Below are 23060 nucleotides of genomic sequence, written 5' to 3'. Positions count from 1 at the left end.
AAAAACTTTAATAGTGCTATTAACTTGAAAACTTTCTTACAGTGGTGAATGTCAATACGACAGCTTCTTTAACTGCAGCTAATACAACTCAAAAAATTGATGAAGTACTATCTAAACTTATATTTGCTCCGCAATAACATTATTAAATAATACTAATAAATGCTGCACTCACTCTCTTGAATTTTAGAACTATTTAAATTCCCAACTTTTGTCTAGGGAGGCAATGTTACTCACGTCCGTACAAATTTCTTTCCAATTTGGCTTTCATACTGTGTACATTAGGTATATTTTTGGAATCAGGAGAGATGAAAAATTAGCAAACGCCTTCACTGGGAATCAAACCACGGACCTCTGAAATACCAGCCCAGCATGCAGAACCACTACACCATGAAGACACGAGAGATACCTTATAACTGAACTTCAGATAATGCTTGCAAAGCCATCATCAACACAGTTTTATAAATTTTGGTCATGCATAATAAAGCTGATCTTTGTAACCACACTACATGGTACCCACATTTAACACACATTAGTCTGTTAATTACTTTATCAGTCCCATTATGGCAAACAAGACAATCATAGAGCATTATTCTTCCCAAACCTCTAAAGTCCCATCTACATGAGAATACATGCCTGCAACAGAATCGTGATCACTGTGAATGATGGGATACATTGTCATCAAAGATGACAACAGCCAATGAAATAATGTATATAGAAATTGCGTGTCCAAAAAGCAATGACCACATTCTCAGCACTTAGCTGAGAATAGTCACGATTTGAGTAACATAAGGCACAAATTATTTGGAGTTTCTGTTATTTTAACAAATTTAATTTATGATGCAATATTTCCTTAGGATCATAACTTCCAATTGAATTCTTTATAAATACAACATTCTTTCACCTTGATATAAATGATTTGCTATTGTAAGCTACACAGCGATGTATTTTTTGTCTCATATGCTAACTAAATCTGCTAGAATATTTTTTTCTGTTCCAGGGGATTATGATATTCTTATTTTCTGAGATCTGACAAAAAAGAAAAGTTTAATTTACCATCTGTTTGTATTTGATTATATTTTTGATTTTCTGTTTGTTAATAAATTTGAATATAAAAAAAAAAAAAAAAAAAAAAAAAAAAAAAAACTGAGCCAAAAACTAAATAATTTAAAATAAAATCTTTGAGCTTTTTCAAATTATATAAAAAGATTAATTTACACGAAAATACTGCAGAAAAGCAACAATCTTACAGCTAAAATTTTGATTTAACATTTATACGAATTTCAGAACAAATATTTCTAATATCACATTACACATAAGACAATATACCTTAATATTTTTGCAATCTTTAACTAAATTTAGGTGAAAAAATGAAGTGATATTGAAAAGTTCTTAGAAAACATGACAAAACACTCACATCTTGAGTCTCAATTTGAATATTATCATCTAATCCAAATGAGTTGAGATTATCACTGGATACAGAACATCTCCGAAAAAGTATATCACGTAAATCATCCATGAGATCCATATCTATCCTTTGTATACTTGGACTGCTTCCTCCATCACCAGATTCTTCTGATGGCAAAGATATTTCATCAACTGTTAGCATCTTATATCGGCGAGTGCTAGTAAAATGAGACATATGCATAAATATTTTAATCGAGTACAATGATTTCTAGGGCATGATAGTACCACTAACAAACATTAAAACGGGTTATTCTTTTCTAAACTCAAATGTGTTGTAATATTTGAGCAGAACTTTTATTTCAGAATGTGCTCAGCTTTTACTAAATTATAACAGATCTCATGAAGATAACTCCTAAAACTCTGGATAAAAAAAAGTCTTATTGTTAAGATAAAGCTACACATGTCATTTTTAAAAGCACAAAGATTAACTGATACACTTAAATTAAAAATCAAAACAATTTTAGTGCTTTCAAATAAAAATTACATTGAAATTCTCCTAAGTTATGAATATTCTATCATATCCAAAATATAAAACAAACAAAAGATGAAAGAGGATGCTCATAAATGCTAGTTCAAAAAAGACATTACTACTTTTAAAGCTAATAAAATCAATGCAAGTTCTTTAAAATTAGAATTTTTTAAAAAAAGTATATCAACTTTTAATAATATATATTGCAGTAACTTTTAATGAGTATGTACTTTAATAATATTCTGCACAGGTTTTAACAATTCAGTTTCTTTACAGTTTAACTTAAATATGAAAGCATGAAACTATAACAGAATCTCTCAAAAATTAGATTTGAAGACTTAAAAATAAATGGCTTAAAAAAAAAGAAATAAAAATCTCAGAAAAGAAAGGCCAGAAGAAAAAAGTAATCTAATATTATTTAAAATGGTGTAAAGTCATTAGGTTACTTTTAAAGCAGGACACGTGAAAACATGAAGACATGTGGAAAGGAAGGAGAAAATACTTTATATACTCCCCCTTTTAGCAAATGACTGGAAATGAAAGAACCTAATTGCCAAATACTAGTGGCAACAAATTATTGCCCCCCACCTTTTAGTTTAGATGCCATTGTAGACTCATTAGGTTTTTTGAAGTAGAAGCTGTGAAAAATATGCAGGACCCTCACTGGAACTCAAACCCTGGACCTCTCGAATATGCATTGAAAGTGCTTCACCACATCGAATGTGCACACCACAAAGGCATGCGGAAAGAAGGGAGGAAATACCTTAGAACTGTATTAAATTTAATATCAACAGAAGTAACACAGTTAATACAGTTAACTGATTAACAAGAGCAGATGAACTAGGCCTTGTTTAAAAAAGTTAAGTCTGTTTACTATGAAGCAATGGAAAGTTACAATTACAAACCATCACAACTAAGCAAAGTTTCTAAAAGAACTACAAAAAGGATAAGAGAAGATGTGCGATAACAGCAGTGACAGCAGATGATGTCACGATATTTAGAAATTTTTATCCATAACAGCATATAATTTAATTTTACGTAATCTGGAATATGTCAACATTAATAAATCCTATGTTAAAAATAGACTGATAAATGATAAAAATAAATCAAGTATACAGCAATTAATTAATACAAGAATAATATAAATAAATATACTGTCCTTTCTGGAAGTTCTCATTTTGAATGCTGACTACATAACCAAATGGACTTAATCTACAGATTAAACTGCTTTAAAATACAAATTCTTAATAATATGTTTCTGTTAAATAAAATTTGGGTTAGTCCTCATCCCTGGTTAATGTAACTCCACCCAAATTAATTATGATTTTGGATTAACCATGAACATGTTCCCCACTGTGACCCAGGTTAATCAGGAATTTACTGCATTAAAACCTCTAATCTAAATTTACTTTTTGATTTTTATAAAACCTATAAATTTAAACATTTCCTTTCAATTTCTTACGAAAACAAGTAACAGAACACTGGAGGAAAAAATTTTTAAAATGCTAATACATAGTTAAATAAAATATTAAAAGTGAGCAAAATTCAACATTACACTGACTATGCATTTAGAGTGAATCTGATTTACATCCTTCTTACTCGAGGAATAAATTCAATTTTACGTATACAAAAACTGGAACAGTAGTAATTATACATACACAATTGATACAAAAAAAAAAAAAAAATGTCTCTATGAAATACTTACTGTCCTCTGATAGAATCACTAGCACTGTGATATGGAAGTTACAGAACATCAGTGAGGTGACTATTTTCATTATGTTTCAAATGTAATGAACTATTTACTGAAGATATGTGGCATAGTTTGAAAACAAATGCCATGAATGCCTATACTTCATTTCAAAAATCAACTCGTCAGAGGAGTTCAAGTACAGGAAGTATGGTGGATGTGGTAGATATCAGCCTCAATGAGTGAGCAAATCAGTCATAACGTTCACTAGATGTACCTAATTACTGGTCTACAAAACTGAAAGATTCTCTAGAAGGTGCTGCCACTTCTATAGAAATGTTGGTTGCAGGTCACGTTCCAAAAATAAACATGTCTTGACAATATATCCATGTATCAGGATAATGATACCATGGTTATTCAAAAAGATGACCATTCATACTGTTACGGTTCTAATGAAGTTTAAATTTTTTTTTGATAACCCATAATTATGCCACCCATTCAATTAGCAATCCTGTTATGGTTCATATATTCTGGACCATGTCTCACCCAGTGTAAAAATACGGTATAAGAAGGATTTCTCTTTCACACCCATGGCAAACACCATAACATTATAGGATTGTACTGTCAAATGGTATTGAATCTATTGTAATGAAATTTTTCACATGTTTTAGGCATTCATTTAGAATATAAAGCAATCATAAAAAATATTTTGACCTTCTCGGGCTAATCCTCAAACTGTAGGTTTTCCCGCCGTTTGCTGTGCTAGTTTTTAGGTAATTGTTCAAACTGTTATGAGAGAGAGAAAAAATCATACCACAGTATTATTTATTGGCACATATAGCACAAAAATTAAATAATTAAATTCACTTGCTACATTAATATTTATTGTTGATATAAAACTTAATTATGGCAATTTTGCTTTAAGCATTTGAATTTAATCTTTAACACTTAATTTTGCATTACTGAAACTTTAAATTTTTTTATAATATTTTTTAAATAATTAATATTTTGAAGATGTTTTATTTTACTAATTGTCTTCACTTTCTTTTCAGATGCTGGTTTGGAAAAATTAATAGAAGTATTCAATTTTCTATTGTTTACAGTATTACAGAAATTTTTTACAATAAAGCTTTTTAAATAATAGTTTATATTTCATTTTTTTCATGTTTTTGTGGAACTGGTTCAAAAATTTTACCTTTTTATTCTATTGTTTAGGGAAGACTTGTAGAATTTTGAAATTTAATGTAAAATTAAATAATTGAAACAATGTATATCATGGCTTCATTGTTTTGATTTCTGCAGACATTTTCTGAAGTCAATAAGAAAAAATAAGGCGAAAAAGTATTTTCTTTATATAAGCAATGGAAAAAGTTACTAACTCATAAAAGAAAAATATTCAACATATGGACAATCAATCATAACTATAATTCATGTTTTCTAAAAGTCTTAAGAATAAAATGTAAATCATAACAGAGATCACTTTTATGAAATGGTGTTCTGAATCATTAAAATTAATTTTTATGCAATTAAAGATGTGCTTCATAAATAAAATGCTGATTTATAAAGGAGTAAGAACACAAAATCGCTGATGTTTAGTGTTTCTTCCAAGTTTTCTCTTATTTTTATATAACGTTTTACAACCTAATCCATCCATGCATTAGATAGCAGAATTCCGTCTATAACAATGTTTTACATTGCGTTACCTAAAACAAACAAATTTAATTGAACAGAAATGTAAATAGCATTTTTAATTATTGATAATGAACTGAAAAAAGAACTCATTTCCTCATCCAAGTTAAGAAAGATGTGCCATGTCCAAGACGCATTTTAGTTTCTGACAAAAGACATTTGCATTCCACTGACTGCTCTCTGAATAACAAAATTAAAAGATGATTCCTTTTAGCACTAATTAGTTCTAATTTATGTATTCTTTGTTATTATTGGTTTAAATTTGCTGTTCATTTTATATGAGACACATCAAACCAAAATATTAAGAGATTAAATATCATTAAATGGTTGGGGAAAAAATTATATTTATTTTGTTAAGTTAACCAAAAAATAAATTTACGGAAACAAAATAGCTATTAATAAAGAGAAAATTTCATAGAAATTGAAACATAGGTAGAGCATCCATGAAAAAAACTACAGGTACAATTTTATGAATGTGCATTAAATAGAAGTTATAATTTGAAACAAAAAAAAGGTAGGTGTCTCTTATTGATTTTGTTTTTTAAGGTAAAAAGAGTATTTTTGAAATATGCTTAAATTATTCGATCATTTAATTTAATTTGATCACTACATATTATGAAATTTTTTAATTAATATTTTTCAATGTCTTTAAAATTATTTCTACTTTTCATTGCAGTAATTGCTTTCATATAAAATTCTGGAGTATTAAATTTATACATTTTTAGAAAACTGATTTACTTAATAAGGATAGGTTTAGTTTTAATTATTTTAGCTTATCAGATTTAATAAACTGTGGAAAATTTCAGTACATGAATGGAAAAAAATTGTGGATGGTGTTTTTTAAATACTATAAAAGTTTATCTATGTCTGATACATATACATTCTATTTTACACTATGTAACTAAAAGCGCCAGTGTATGAAAATCATACATGTTTAAAACGGCGTTTTTACATTTGTAATGCAAGTATATTATCTACATATAATTATAAAAATATGGTACTAAAAAGACGTATGTATACTCATGAAAATATATGTAGATTTCACAAAAAGTGCTCGTATAAATGCAGTAACCGATTAAGTAAGAAAATAGTTGATTCGTGCAACTTTTTGTCAAAAATGTACATTACTACATACTAGTACAAGAGATTTACCTGAATTTTTACCAAAATATCCCTGTATGCAAAAATATAATTATGTAAATTTTAAAGAGAAGTATACATGCATGTTAAGTAAAAAATTACACAGATTTATGTAGATTTATGTAAATTTTCACTAAAAATATACAAAGTAAAAAAATTGGGAAGCTTTACTTCTATGTGACATATATGTAAATTTCCACCAAAAACATACATGAAAGCTACAAAGCATGATCATTTGCATGAATATGCTTGAATTTTACGTATAACTTACATATATGGTGACGCAAAAATAGTAAATATCTACTATTTTTTCCAAGCGCATTTTACGATATATTTACATTCTAGTTTTATATTTTTTATACACAAGGCCATTCATAAATTGCACATATTTTTTGCATGTAATTTATGAATACATGGCACTTGGGTTATTATTATAAAATTATCAAAAATCAACGCTTCTGTAATGGGAATTATGAAAAATTTAACAAGTTTACAATGCATTGTGTCACTGTTGTGTTGTGTCATGTCAAGTTTACACATAAAGCACATAACATATAACTCACCCAGATACAGAATTAGCTAAGTTGATGCCATCAAGTGTACTGCTTTTACTATTGTCAGAATTATAAGATATTCTCTGGAAAAAAAATACATTTGTTACAACTCACAGATCTTAGAAATCCTCCCCTCTTACAATACATATAAAAAATTCAAACAATTTCAAGCAAACAAAAGTCAATACAATAAGATACATATAAATGCCTTTAAGCTCTGATAATACAATGCATAAGCTCTACATCACATTGGCATTCATTTCAAAACAAAATGTCTATTTGCATTTTGGTTAAAATCTTATTGAATGGGAAAACTGGGAAGGGGGCAGTATTTTCTTCACAAAACATGCTGCAATTTCTGCTTTAAATTTTCATCTATGATAAATATGACACTAAAAAATTATTTTTTTTTAGATTATTTTAAGGTATTATCAAAGTAAAAAAAATTCATTATTATAAGGTAGGTTTCAGAGTAATCTCGAATCACACAAATGCATTTAAGCTCTAATAATAGAGTTATGTTGCATCACATTGGCCAAAATGTATATCTGCATTTTGGGTAAAATCCTATTGAATGGGAAAACTGGGAAGGGAGGTAGTATTTTTTCACAAAGCATGCAGCAATTTCTGCTTTAAATCTTCATCTATGATAAATATGACACTAATAAAACATTTAAAACTGATACTAAAATTATTTATGGTAATAAAAAGGTAAAATAAAAATTCAATATTATAAGGTAGGTTTCAGAGTAATCTTGATCAGCATCCAGTACCCTTTGCCAATTTTCTTGCAGCTGTGCAATGAATACCCTGGTGGTAAAAGTTGGGGATTTTGGAAGAGAAGAAATCTGTAAATGTATGCTGCAGGCCTGCCTCATTATCAAAGAATTTAATGGATTGTCCAAGGAATGAAAGAGGCAGTAATTTGTGAGGTTAGGTATGGCAAACAACCAAATCACTGAATGGTACTTGGGTTTCTCATTGTTGTGGAAGTACAGCACACTTTTTCAATCAATCAGTGCTAACTCCTGCTACTGCAATGCACTCATCACAAGTGCTGAGAATACTGGTCTTCAGTTATGGTATGGTCTGACAGTAGTAGTACAAAATGCACCACTTGGCAACTAACCCATCAGACATAACACAGGATGTTGCTTGGGTGAAGAGTTGGTCTTAAGGTATAAGGAATAGGGTCATGTGGTGACAACCAATATTCTAGTATTCTTGGGAGTGTCACCTTGACCCACTTCATCACTCATGAGCACTTGACCAAACATAGCTGTATTATGCTAGTGAAACAGCAATGGCAAAATAGGTTATCACTCACTGTTCCTTCTTGGCTGCCCATAAAGTGTGGTGTAACCATTTGCTCAACTTGTACACCTTCCCTACACAGTACAAGTGAAGTGGAACTGTTTCCTTTGAAGCCTGAAAGCATTTAGCAAGCTCACCAGACTGCTGTTCTTCTCTGACTCCAGGGACTTGTCATTCAGCACCTGTGGTTGTCCACTACAGGATTCATCACAAAGACTCGGTCTTCCTTACCAGAATTTCTGGAACCAATGTCTAGCAGTATGTTCATCTAAGGCTCCCACCCTAAATGCCTGATATACTCGACAACTTGATGCAGCTGTCGACAAGCCTACCTTAAAGTCAGAGAGCAAACAAATACCAACAAAATGGTTCAATACCACCATTTCTCTTCAACATTAGATGAGCAATGATAGCTGTGTATGCAAAACTTGCCTGTATTAGTGCAGGTCAATGATTACACTAACCTCCACTGCTTTTCCAGTGCACGAGGCATTTCATTTAATTTCTATGAGCACTTCATCAAATGATATATAAAAAATAGCAAGAATATTTTTGATTAGCTTGTAGATTAATTTATATCTTCTGACTTTTGTCAGAATAATTTAATTCAATAAGCTTACACTTTATAAGATGTCAAAAACAACCTCTTAAAATACTAGAAATTATTTTCATATTTCAGTTCTATTTTTCGAATTAATTACTATTAAGGTAAAATTAAAAAAAAAAATTAGTGACTTTTGTCACATGGTACTGACACTCATAACAAAATGATTTAAAACTAAATTCTTTGAACAGTTGATTTTAGACAAAAAAAAAAAAAAAAAAAAAAAAAAAACAATCCACTCATAAAAAAATACTTTTTTTTTCATTTGAATTGGTACCTATAGAATGTTTTCTTTCACTAATATTAATGCATTTTGAAAATAAAGAAGACATTTAATGTCTGAACCATAATGGGTATATACAATTTTATTGTATTTCTACTCAGTTTTCTTATAAGCTTTCATTTCTAGAGCAATTTATTTAACCATCTAACAAATAACTGCATATTTTCACAATATATTATAATTTTAAAACACTTCTGTGCTTACAAATAACCAAATACCTATTATGCCCAAATAACTATTATGATTTATTTGCATGAATTTATTTTACAGGATGAACTGTACAATATACAGTAGAATTTCAATAATCTGCAAATCCTTGTCATTTACACATAGCTGTGTTTGTTCGGAGTTCGTGGATTGAGAGTGATTAACAACAAAACTTGACAAAGAATGAAAACACAATTTAATAGCTAGTATTACTCAGGAGATCTACCAAAACATGTTTACAGTTGTCAAAAAACTACAACAAACATGCTGAAACAATCAGCAACACAGCCTTCAGGCTATAACGGTAAAGACAGCTTGACAGCAAAGATTTGGTTCAGTCATTCTTGAAACTCAGCATACCCTGGGATACAAAAGGAGAAAATGGAATGGAAAAGAAAGCTATGAAAGACAATAATTTTTTTAATAAATCACAAATTTCAATTCTGTCACTTTCTATAACTGCTAATAATATAGATGCATGGAATATAGTGAAAGGAGTAGGAAAGGATTAATTATTAGAAAAACCTCACTGAAGAGATTTGAAAAGAGTGTATTTATTCTATAAAAATTACTTTAGTTTGCTGGTGTAGTAAAGTAGCTTTGCTGGTGGGTATGAAATTTTATTCATGTCAAAATTTTGATATATTTTTAAAAAAAGATTCTTTCACTCTTCAAAATATTTTTCAGACATTCATTTCCAACCATTTTAATATGTTTTTCCTTGTTTACTCTACTATGCTTTTCTCTTGCATAATTTTTGTTTTAGATTTGAACTGATACTGCAACTCCACACTTTAACAAAATAAGAGCTCTTTTTTTTTCTTTTGTTTTAATGCATATTAAAACTTAATTAGTTTATTCACGATTTTGGGGAAGTAATGGCTTATAAATAACTGATTTTGTGGGTACTGACATTTTTCACCGAAACTGAAAATAAGTTTTTAGAAATTCCAGGTTTTAAATTATGCAAAAGGAGCAGAATTACTTTTGTTTTTAAAAAATGAAACTCATAATTTCCTGAACATTTAAGATAAGTAAATCATTAGACTCAATGACCAATCTGAGGCTCTTTTTACATTACTACTGACTGACAATGAAATTATTTCAAGTATATTAAACTCAGTTGATAAATTTAAGAAATTTTATAAGGATTTTAAGTTTTACTATATTTTAAATTTTGCTATTCTCTCTTATTTTTTATTTCTGGCCAGAATAAGCACGAGTAGGATTTTTATGCTAATTAATTTTGAAACTGTGAAAGGTATTTAAAAAGTGGCTTCTATCCACGTGAGAGAGAGAGAGCCTTCCTACAGCCCTGCTACATGCGTGCTTAGTCAGTTCATGTCGGCTTTAGGCCAGAACTTAGTTCCTGCTGATATACAGTAGAAAGTCCATAATTCAGCAATTCCGGATTAGGGGTTTTTCTGGATTATAGATCATCAATTTAAATCTGGTAAGATGGTATGCAGAAATTATACTATTAAAAACATGAAACCGTAATTTATGAAATAAAAAGCAATTATGAAATAAAGGGTATCAAATTTTACCCCAAAAAAATTTACTATTTATTTGCTTACTTCATTAAACATTTCTTTTAATGCACGTATGCACAAAGCATACGCGCATGTGTAAAGTTTGTGGCTTTGAGGTCCGAATTATAGATCATTCTGGATAATGGACGTCCGGATTACGGACTTTGTACTGTAATAGGCATATTGTAGTAGTTGCATCTAGCTCACTACATATGCGGGTTAAAAAGGCCAATCTTCCAGGGTTCGTACACATTTCTGCACACGGAAATTAAGTACTTTTAAAGACCATTAATGAAAGAAATTAAGGACCTATGAGCAAATGGGAACTGAATAAATTTAATTAAAAATATTATTCTATACCTGAATTTCACTTTGTAAGATCATCCTAAAAATAAAATAGATCCCTAAGTAGCATGCATTATTACTAAACATGAATTAATGAACATAATTATTAATAAGTTTGAGAATAAAATAAAACTCCATGCAGTTTACCAAGTAGCATTAAATATTTTACATTTATAATGGGTTTGACATATTTGAAAGAAGATATGTCACATTTACGTTTTACTAATAGTTAGCTTTATGTTGATTTTTTTATGTCTCATTTTGTCACATACTTGGTCAGTCTAGAGAAGAGGTTCTCAACCGGTGGTACGGAAGAAAAAAAATAGGTGGTACACAAAACAGCAAAGTATTTTGAGCTATTTATTTCAAAACAGTAATTAGTAGCAGTACTTTGTAATAGTGGTATTAAAGGTTTTCAATTTTTGTTTAGATGGTACACGTTAGTGAAAAGGTTGAGAACCGCTGGTCTAGAGGTTTAGTAAATAGCAAGTAGATTTTATGTCAAATGGCATAGGCTAAAATGAGAAGCAAGATCATAATCAGCATCATTCATAACAAAAGATTGAATGTTATCACCACTGCTGCTTGTCTAGAGAGAGACCTGCTGATTAGAACAAACCTGAAAGGCCTGATGTAGGCACGGTTGGCAAGTGTAGAAAGTTAGTCAGGCTCTGTTTGATGCAATTAGTGTCATAGCTTTGTGTAGAGTTCCAGGGGTTGTAACCCAGTTAATATACTTTCAGGTTCCAATAAGCCATTAAAGCACCAGGGGGGTTAAGTTGTTTTACATTATTTTAAGTCTCACTAGATGCAAAGAATAAGTTATACTTGAATTTCTACATTTTTGTGTTTTATCTTGTGATCACAGTGAGTATTAATGAAAGGCAATAACTCGCTTTAATATGTACAGATGTAAGCAGTTAGTTATAAATAATTAAATTAGGTAAATAGTTAACCTTAGTCATTATGGATTTACATGGCCACTATTAAATTTTTTAACAGTATTTGTTAAAAAAGGCCTATTAAAATCAAAATCTAATAAAATGCATGTAATTTACGACACTGATTCTTAAAGGATATTAGAATAATTACGCATTGAAAGCTACAAAACATTTATGTTTTGTAACAACAACACCCAACAAAATATTTATCCATCATTTTAATTTGAAGCCTTCCCAGACATTTTGTCTAGTTCATATCGATTTCCTCCTCTATTTAAGCATCTTTTCTAACAATTAGAGATTTGTCTGAATATGCAAACTAGTGCTCTCACTAGTTTCTGCGTGCTTTATCTCCTAACTTGTCAACCTCTCCACAATGTAACTATGAGGGTTTATTTGATCTGGTAAAAGTTAAATAGTCCAAAACCCCCGATAGACGTGAAGCAAATTATCACTATGTCTGAAAGTAACTACAATATCAGACAAAGGTTTAAATAAGCCTCTTATTTAAAAAGAACAAACATAAAGGCATGTTCTGATGCTTCAATTACATCTCACGGTGATTTAATAAAACAAGAACAGTCAAATTCAAACTAAAAATGTGGACTAGTGGTCAAAGATTATACAGCTTAATTTTCAGTTAATCTGGCTCAGTAATTCTATCATATGAGGAAACAGAAATGGAAAATTATACTAAAGGCTGAAATCATAAACAATTGTGTAATTTACATAATAATAACTGCACATATCTTTGAAGAATAATTTTCTTTATCTATTCAGTTTCTTTCTTCAGCATGTTTCCTTTTCCTTTTAGAATTTTTGGATTTAATTGAGGATTTCTGATTCTGTTTTTCTAAAAAACACTAAATGCATTTAGAATGTATAGTAAAAGTGACTAATTTAATTTCTTTAGTAATATGGATTTCAGAAGAAATATGAAATATATATTGTAAAGGCCAGTTACAGAGCTGGTGTGGCAGAATTTTTAGAATTTAGTGACACACCAAACAACAAAATCTAGAAAAGGCAAAACTTTTAGAATTTAGACAGGCATTGGAAGCAGAATTTAGAAAGGCACTATGTAGTCGAATTTAGGATCCACAGAGATTGCATCAGATGGGAAAATGCTTAGTGCCACCTCTGTATATTATGCATTAAAACATATTAGATGGATCTTTTAAATTGTAAGTTTTCATTTTCAATATTAATAAAAAAACTTTCTATAATGCCTGCCCAATTGATAAGATTAGAAGCATTTTTGATATTTTCCATGCTTGTGTCTAGTGAAAAGTAGAGAAAATAAAGGGAAGATAAACATGTTAAGAAAAAGATTCTAGTATCAGGAGTAAAACATTCAAATATTATGTCTTCATTGTTCTTCCAGACGTTCTCCAAAAAGTAAGAAATTCATTGGAAACTTTCTGTAAAATACATCCATTACTAATTCAGAAGTCAAACAACAAAAATCAGCGTTATATTTACAAAATGTTTATATTTACATTTGCTGTGAAAATTTTGTAAATATAACACTGATTTTTGTTGTTTGACTTCTGAATTAGTATTTATTCGGCGTGTTATTGTGTCTTAATTACATCCATTACGCGTTGATACCATGGAGACATTTTTCATTTTGTCACATATTTATCGAATCTTCTAGAATCGTGGGTCTATAAAAATCTTGCCTTCAAATCTTTCTAAATTTTCCAAGCTGGAATGTCAAAAATACTACAGAAAAATTATCCCAACCAATTCTGCAACAGCAAAAAGCCAGAAATATTTTGTAAAAAAAAAAAAAAAAAAAAAAAAAAGAGGGAAAAGTGCAAAATTAATTTTATAGAGAAAACTGATGCATATTCTGAGAATTTTGAATGTTCTGAGACAATTACATGGGAAATATGCTTACTATGAAAAAATTAAAAACAAGATATTTTTAATTAATTACATAGTTAATTTTGTTTTTGCTAAGAGACGTTTCGCAAATTATGCTTTATAGCATTATACCTTGTTTATTTTTCAGATACAAAATATTGTATAAGTTGCCAAAATGAAACTTTATAATACGACAGCGAAAATAAAAATGTTTTATTTTAATGTTATTTTTTAAATATAATTCCAATATATTACACATAAAATCTATCAAAGTTATGATGTTTTAAAAAAATTCCCAGATTTCAGAATTAAAAATTTTCTATAGAAAATGATCTTAAAATCGCCAAAATGTTGATAAGTCGCCAAATTTAGAACTGTTTAATAAAAGAATTCACATCCCCAAAAGCGAAAATTGTTTAAGAGCTCTTTATTACAAACAATGAATTTTGAAATGCTTATGTTTGACTTCTTGCTTAGAAACTCGAGTATCCCATCATTTATATTAGAAATAGAAACAAATTAATACCCATGATCCCATTCAAAAGATAACCATATACGTCAGTGAATCACCAAAAATATTCCTCTAAAATGCTAATTCACATTCAAAATGGCAGCCGTAAAAACAGACAAAAATTTCAGATGATTAAATTTAAGGACCTTCTACTGATTTTGGGCAAAATTAAGGACTTTTAAGGACCAAAAATGGATTCCAAAAAAGTTAAGGACTTTTAAGGACTCTTAAGGACTGTACAAACCCTGTCTTTGCATCGTTAGTCTCTGCGATAGCATTTAAGTTTAATTCTTATTTAATTAAGCTAGTTACTAAATGAATATTTCTCATTTTTTACATTTTGTTGGTCTCTGTATCCCAAACTAGAGGAACACCTGTAAGAAATAAAGTGTAAAGTTAACCCTTCTTAACTTGTTTGTCTATTCCACGCACACACAAACATAACTTGCATGTGTTCCCTGTTCCCACTCAGTATTTCTTGATGTTTCCCATGTTAATTAGAAGGAACAGTAGTCCTGACAACTTTAGATTAAATTATCTTCAGTGAGAGTTTAGAATTAGCCAAGAGTATTTAATCTTATCTATAAGAAAAATTGTAACACACTTGGAAATAATAATAACATATACAATTCAAGAAAAAATAATAAGAGAAAACTAAAGCATTGAAAAAACAATAACAGAAATGACAATCCATATAAAAACATTCATTTATAACTTTAACTGTATCATATATATATTTATTTAAAAGCATAGGGGTTTTGTATTCAAGAATTCTTAATATATGTATTTGTTTTGGTTATTATGTGCAAATAATCCAAATGCAGTGTAAAAATTAGAAATGGAAAATGTAAACAAAACTCAGAAATATAGTAATCTATAATCAGCACAACCCTTGGTCCTGTTAAGTTAGTTAAGCGTGCATATCAAGGGAATTCTACTATAATATAGTATTTCTTTGCTGCATTATAAATTAGACTTCATTACTTAATTCTGCTAGATTATAATTTGTTAATAAATATCAAAATTTTTCAGAAGATAGGAATTACTTTATCTCCCAAATACATTTAGGTACCAAAAAATTCATTTCAATTACATGATTAAAGAGGACATAGTATATATGCATATGTTGAAGCAATTTCATTCAGAGAAAAACATGGAACATTTATGGAAAAGTATTATATCTACCAATATAAGTTTAAGACAGAAAAAATTAAAATATACACAGGCAAAAATCTGAGATATCATTGGAAATCTCAATATTAGAATATTTTAAAGAAATAATTTTAAATGGCCTAAAGTTAATAATGCACAAATAAATTTTCATGTCTGACTATGATGTAAAAAATCATTTAGTCAGATATCTTTTCCGCATAAAAAATTTGCTAAAATTTATATTTATTAATAAATTACTAAATCAAAACCTATTAGCACAATGCAAATCAGATAATAAATCCAACACATCTTATATTTAGTTAAAAATTATTAAAAAACACTAGTAACATGATACATCATCAAACTCTACAGTTGTACACTTTCTATATTTAATGTAATGCCATACATACTTCTAAAACTTGAATAGAAAAAATATCAGTTCACTAAAAAATTTATATATAAGTTATTGTACGGTAAAAAATTATCAGAACATGAGCATTAGCAAAAACAGATGTGAAGAGATACTTTTATTATGTTTACTGTAATATAGTATTTTTAACAAATTAAATAAATTAAAATCATTTCATTAATATACCTTATTAGTAAAAAACTTAGGGCGCAACATGGTAGGACTTGAAGGTGCACTTTTAGGTTTCTCAAAGTTTGGCTCAAATCTCAAATCAGGTTGACTAGGATGCTAAAATAAATTCAGTAAAACATCTAGATAAATAGCATGCTTGGTTAGCAGACATTTTACACTCGGTTATTAAAATTATTTTACATCTTTTAACACAGCAATATGTAAAAGTGTTACAGAGCAATGCAGTATTAGTATGGTAACAAAGGAATGGAATTATGCAAAAAATGAGAGAAAAAATATTAGGTATACAGCTAATATTTACACAAATGTAATACAAACTTTTTGTATATCTTGAATTTTTGATCGAAAATCTTTATACGCTCTCTTGCCCTTATCTTTTACCTATAAACAGTAAAAGAAACAAAGAATGAAAAGTACTGGTACTTTAATTTCCAAATAAAAATAATTTTATTGTTTATTTTTGTTAATCTGATCACTGAGATTGGCAATCAATCATATGACAGTATAAACAAACAGATACAGCAATATCTATATTTAACCTAAATTAAGAATGAACTTAATGACGATAAGCTTGCCACATATGATTAATATTTGAAAAATTTACATAAAGATATGCACAATGGGTTCAATTACATGTACACATTAATTAAATCAATTTAGGTGATGAATTTCAAATATCCTACTGTTAATTTTAATTACAAAAACTATACATTCTGCAAAACTATACATTCATAAATTTTTTATACAAAAATGGAGCGATTAAGTTATGACGCATGTCTCATTGAAACTGGTCATGATTGTTTGGTGAACCATCTCTATTATGTTGATATTCATACAACTCCAAACTGCCAACTTTGTGGCTTAAAAGAAATGGACAGAACTCAATCATATAAAGTGCTCAGTGCTGCATCAGTGGCGTAGCGAGGGGGGGGCAAGGGGGTGTATGATGCCCCGGGCGCTGCTCGCAGAGGGGCGCCATATGGTCTCCAAACAAGATTTTCATCATATTACTGTGTTGTTTTCGGGAGAGGGGGGCGCCAAAAAGGTATTTTGCCCCGGGCGCCAGTTATGCTCGCTACGCCACTGTGCTGCATGGAGCTTCTGAGATAGAGCCGTATTGGAAAGCTAGAGACTAATTGATGAGATATTGACTTTTTATGCCATATGTTTACAGAGTTCTATTCTGTTTGTATAATTATCTGCCATTCAAAATAAAAATAAATAATAATAATAATTACAGGATAAAATATAATGATGTGAAAAAATGTTCCTTTTCTTGACATAATGTACATATTTTACTCACAAATAAATCAATTATAATAACAGGTTGAATGGCATTTAACTTCTGTATTATAATGGAAAAAAGAAAATGTGTAATTTATGTACAAGAAATTTTTGTCATTAAAACTAAATCCTGAAACTGGCACTTTGTCTTAATATGGCACATACTTCAACCAACAGTTTATATAGTACTAAGAATGAGATCTGGAATCGCTGGAGTTTTGCTTATTTTTTAGGTCAATGAGAAAAATATAATCCCTCCACAACAGCCAGTGCCAGAGAGCAGCACCAATCAACAAAATTTAAGGACAGTGGAATTTTTTTAAATTTAGGACAGAATTCAGCACAGAATTTATAGGTGTATCAGAATTTATTGGTGGCAAAATTTTTAGAATTCAGGCCCTGCAGATATTGCACCAAGCAGCAAAACTTGCCCCGCCAACCACTCAAGGGCACTGGCCTTGCCCCGCCAACCACTCAAGGGCAAAAGTCTAACTCTGGCCAACATCAATCAATGTATTACTATTGGTTATGGTGCAACTTTCTTAGACAGTGGGTGTTTGAAAGTGTAGGAATCTCGGTCACTTGGGAGAAAAATCAGATTTACGCATCATATTACACCTACACCCTTTTGAGTCTTATATTCTCCATTCCCAGATTTTGCAAGAGAGACTTGTTTTTCCATGAAGAATAAATTATAAAAACACAGCAGAAGACCAAAAAATCTGACAAAACGTGAAATCCACTCTGTAGATTTCAACAGCTAGATGTGGATGGTTCTGGTGATTTTGGGTGACATCTGGAAATCATAGGTGACAGGTTTTTCTCATTCATTGAAGCAAGTTAGCAGATTAAATGGGTCATCATTTTTACAACTGTCACTAAATAAATATCTTACCCAAACTCACTAAACCCATACTATAACTGAACATTAGCTCTATGCTGTTTTACTTAAGCAAGACTGCAATAACTGATATTTTGGTAAGTATAAAAGTCTGCAAAGGAGCAGAAGTAAATTTTACATTTTGGCACTAAACAATGAACAATATAAATGAAATTCTTTCACATAAAAGAATCATATATAATAAAAGAATTTTTTTCAAATAGTTATTATATTCAATATATAATGTATTTTGAAAATGTATTATACTACACTCATGTGCAAAATTAAGAGAATTTACAAATTATGTATTTTTAAGAAAGGTATTGAACCAAAGGCACTAATTATACTGCTGGAAGAATTATGCAAACATTTAAAGTCGAATATGGTTTGGTTTATTTAATTATGGCAAAGCACACTAGGGCTATCTGCCTAAGGGGAGGGGTGCCTTCGTGGAGAACTTTTTAAGGGAACTGGCTCGTATACACGTTCGTGGGGAAAACCACGAAAACGCCCATGCAGCCAGCCCGTTCGCGGGATTCGAACCTCGGACCGAACTATGAGTGTTCAGTGACTTTACCGCTCGGCCGTTGGTGGGCTAAAGTCGAATATGTAAGGGTACATATGTGTATCTGCGGAACTGGAATTGTGGAGGGGATACAAGCATGATTTGTGTTCTCCCACTCCTCCAATACATTTGCTGAATTTCTCCCAAGATTTGGTTAAATTTTATGAGGTACCAGGTAAAATGAGTAGCCACGAGCATATGGATTATGAAATGTGATGCAGATTTGTCAGTAGATTGGAGGCAGGTCAATCACAAGCACAGATGGCTACAGATCTCAGAGTAATGCTCACTGTCATCTGCAATTCGTGGAAACAGTTTCAGGACACTGGATCCATACCAACAAGAATTGGACAAGGTCGAAAAAGATCCACAATGACAAATGAGGATCATCATTTGGCACTTTTTATGCAGTGTCTGCTACAGCTTTGCAGTTCTCACGTGAGCAGTACAGTGCCACTGGAACCCAAGTTTCATAGTCTACCAAAGCTTCATGAGATACGGCTGCATGCCAGAACAGCTGTGGTGTGCATCTTTCCCATTGCAGTACATAACAGAGCATGTTTAGCATGGTTCAAACATGCAACTTGCATCAAACTTTAGTGCAGCACTGTGTTCACAGATGAATCGAGATTTAGCCTGGACACTGATTCTCAGTGTTCCTGTAACTGGAGAGAGTCTGGATTGCAATACCATTCCTCCCTCGGGAAAAGGATCATTATGGTGGTGAAAATGTAATGATTTAGGCAGCCATTATGTTGGACGGGTCGCACACCCTTGCATGTGTTTGACAAAGGCTTCCTCGCTGCTATGAGGCATAGAGAGATCTTAAGAGTCCCACTTTTCAGAAGCACAGTTGGTCCTGGTTACTGTCATTGTATGACACCACATAAGGCTCAGCTAGTCAATGATTACCTGCAAAGTGGGGATATTCAGCACATGGATTGGCCAGGCAGATCTCCTGACCTTAACCTTAGGCAGCATTTCCGACTTGCTCTTGGGAGGGCATTTTTACCTCACCACCTACCTCGAAGAACCATAATGGAGTTGAAAACTGCCTTGCCACAGAACTGATATCAACTGCCAGCGATCCTGCTGTGCAATCTGTCATCAAGCAATGAATAGTATTTAAAAATTATATTTCTTCCTTTATCAAAATAGTAAGTACCAAATAAATTAATAATTTCCCTGCAAGTCATAGTAAAGAAATAAACTGGAACAATAAAACCACATGATTGATCAGAAAATAATTATTCTATATAATCTAAAATGGAAGGGAAATCAAACTAGAACATTCTAAAGTTTTTCAACAAACTGCTATAAATGAATATTTGAAAAATAATTTAAAAAAAATAATAACCATTTAATTTTTATAAGCTTCTTTTATTCTTTATTCTCTTTTTGAATAAAATTACAGTGGATTTAATGCATATAATCTTCTCCAAATTATTATGGATTTCTTAAAAAGTTTAACTATACATTATTATGATTAAGAGTGATTTATTATATATTAAAAAACATTTTCAAACAAAAAACTTATTGTGCATTATATTTTAAGCTGTATATTTCAATACTTAGCAAGGTGCTCTTTGGCTTTATAATGTGTGGTTTCTTTGCGGCATTTCCTGCTATAAAGTCTTTACAGTATTGCTGTAGATCTGTGTCATCCCATATTTTCTAGGCTCTTTGCATTTATTTATTCATCTTTGTTATTTCTTTTTCAAAGATTTTATTTCTGAAAATGTTCCATGCCTTCAACGAGGTTCACGTAAGAACTATTTCCTGGCCAAGCCAGCATTTGAAGCTTTGTGAAAATAAAATAATTTTTCAGTATTTCAGGTATATTGCAAAGAACAATGTCTTATTGAAAAATTCCACCTGCTTGAAAAAACATGCATTAATCTTTGGAAGGAGACAGTGGCATGCCATGATTTTTAGCACAGGAGACTAGGTATGAAGAAAAATTAAAAGCTTCTATATGATGACCATGTATGGACTGCAGTTATGATCATCTTAAGTGAGCAAAATTAAGTACTAGATTCCCTTTAACTTCACAAAGATGATGAATATTTTTAGTAGTGGCCTTCTTAAGGAGGTGGTCATCATAACAATATGGATAAAGAGAACTCGGAATGATCTTATCATAGCAAACATATATTATTTTTAATCTGATGGGTGTCATAAAAATTAGTTGAAAACATTTTATCTTAAAAAGAGCACAAGGCCAGCAAAGCAGGTTACTTCTTATTTTTGCATTTTGAAACTACGTAATATTCCACTTTGGACTAACAAGTATACTGTTTCATTACTTGTACAAATAGAATCATTAGGAGTATATCCATCTGTTGTCATTATTTTTGTGTCTTTTGAAAATATATTAAAAAAAAAAAAAAAAGACAAACGAATGAGACATACAGCTAATGCAGCATTTGATAGCTAATGAGTGCATGGTCAAAAAATAACACCAGAGGTTGCTTGCACATGATCCATAACGATTTCTTGTGAAGGACTAGCTTTCCATGTCACTTCCCTTTCCATAATTTAAACTTGGAACTACTTGGAATATTTTACTTCACATTATTTCCAACACCATAAGAATATTTTGATGAAGATGGACTAAAATATAGAACTAAAAGTTAAATTTATTTTGCTCACAGGAAGCACAAGGAAATTTTAATTTCTTAAGACCTACTGCCAGTAGTTAACAGCATACTTCTCATTTTTGCTTGACTACTCTCGAATTGCACACAGTTTCAAAAGAGGTAAAATGATTATCCTTTTATTGCTCTTGAACATTATGTAAAAATATACTTGAAAATTTTAGCATATAAAATGCTAAGGAACTGGCTGAGACCCTCTAATTCATTGAGGCATGACATTAGAAGTAGATGTTTTCTAAGATTCCCTTGAATTTGTACTCTCTTTAATTACAAGGCACGCACATAAAATAACTGGACAAATTGAAAGACTAAATGATTTAAAAAAGTGAAAATATAAGTTCATGTCTAGAAAGAGAGACATCTCAGTTCTTTACAAAGCCAGTTTAAACAGGTTATGTTGTCATTTACACATCAAAACATCACAGTCATTTTCATTTGCTGAGAAGACACTGTACAAAAAAATTTGCTTCGAGATGGAACAACATTATAGCATTAAATTCTGTTTCAATTACATAAATCTTCTAGCAAAACATTAAAGATGATTTGAACAGTATGCGGTGATTCATCAATATCAAGAACACAAGTGCTTTAAATGTGTGCATGAAAAATCGCGCCCTTCAGTTTCAAAGAATAAAGGAAATGTGGAGAAAATTCTTCCTTTGGTAAAAGCTGACAGATGTGTGACAAATCAGCTACTTTCAGATATGACTGGGATAAGTAAAGAAAGCTGTGGAAATTAAAGCTGTGGAAGTTAATTTTTATTGAAAATCTGAAAATGTGGAAAGTTTGTACCTGAATTTTGCCTTTAATTTTGACAGAACAGCAAAAAATGACAGAAAAGCTTGCTGTGAAGATTTGCTGGCTACCACGAGACAGAATAACAATGTCTTAAACTGTATCATAGTTGGAGAGGAGACATAGTACAGTACAACACAGAAACAAAAAGATCAAGTGCACAGTGGAAAAGACCATCTTCTTCCATTAAAAAAAAAAAAAAGCATACATGTCAAAGATTTAGGTGATGCTAACTTTATTTTTTTATTACAAGGAAATTATTCACCATAAATTTTGGCCCTAAAAATTAATCAATAAATCAACATTTTTATAAGGAGGTGCTTTTTGATTAAGAAGCAGTATAAGGCAAGCTAGTAGGGAACTGTTTGATTCTAGGCAATGGTTTCCTATGCACAATAATGCTAGGCACCACCACACAACATTTTCTGTACAACAATATCTAGTTAAGCAATACATTACAGTAAAAAATTATCTACCATCATTCTCCCAACTTAACAACAGCTGATTTTTTTTTTTT

The 23060-nt window shown here is 30.6% G+C and overlaps 1 protein-coding gene across 1 annotated transcript in view; it reads right to left on the bottom strand.

Annotated features, from left to right (window-relative positions):
- Positions 1-23060, bottom strand: part of LOC118196848 (DENN domain-containing protein 1B-like) — an 81613-nt gene that overhangs the window by 10527 nt on the left and 48026 nt on the right. The window contains exons 18-21 of the mRNA XM_035368331.2: positions 16681-16743; positions 16357-16458; positions 7013-7086; positions 1415-1622 (exon numbers count right to left, since the gene is read on the bottom strand). Of these exons, the coding sequence (XP_035224222.1) occupies positions 1415-1622; positions 7013-7086; positions 16357-16458; positions 16681-16743 (447 nt within the window). The remainder of the gene's footprint in view (positions 1-1414; positions 1623-7012; positions 7087-16356; positions 16459-16680; positions 16744-23060) is intronic.

Source organism: Stegodyphus dumicola, chromosome 9 (genome assembly GCF_044657685.1).
Source record: "Stegodyphus dumicola isolate Sdum_Otavi_A_Nest chromosome 9, ASM4465768v1".
NCBI classification, from domain to species: domain Eukaryota; kingdom Metazoa; phylum Arthropoda; class Arachnida; order Araneae; family Eresidae; genus Stegodyphus; species Stegodyphus dumicola.
The sequence above is the reverse complement of the archived record's forward strand: the minus strand, read 5'-3'. Positions and strand labels throughout refer to the sequence as shown.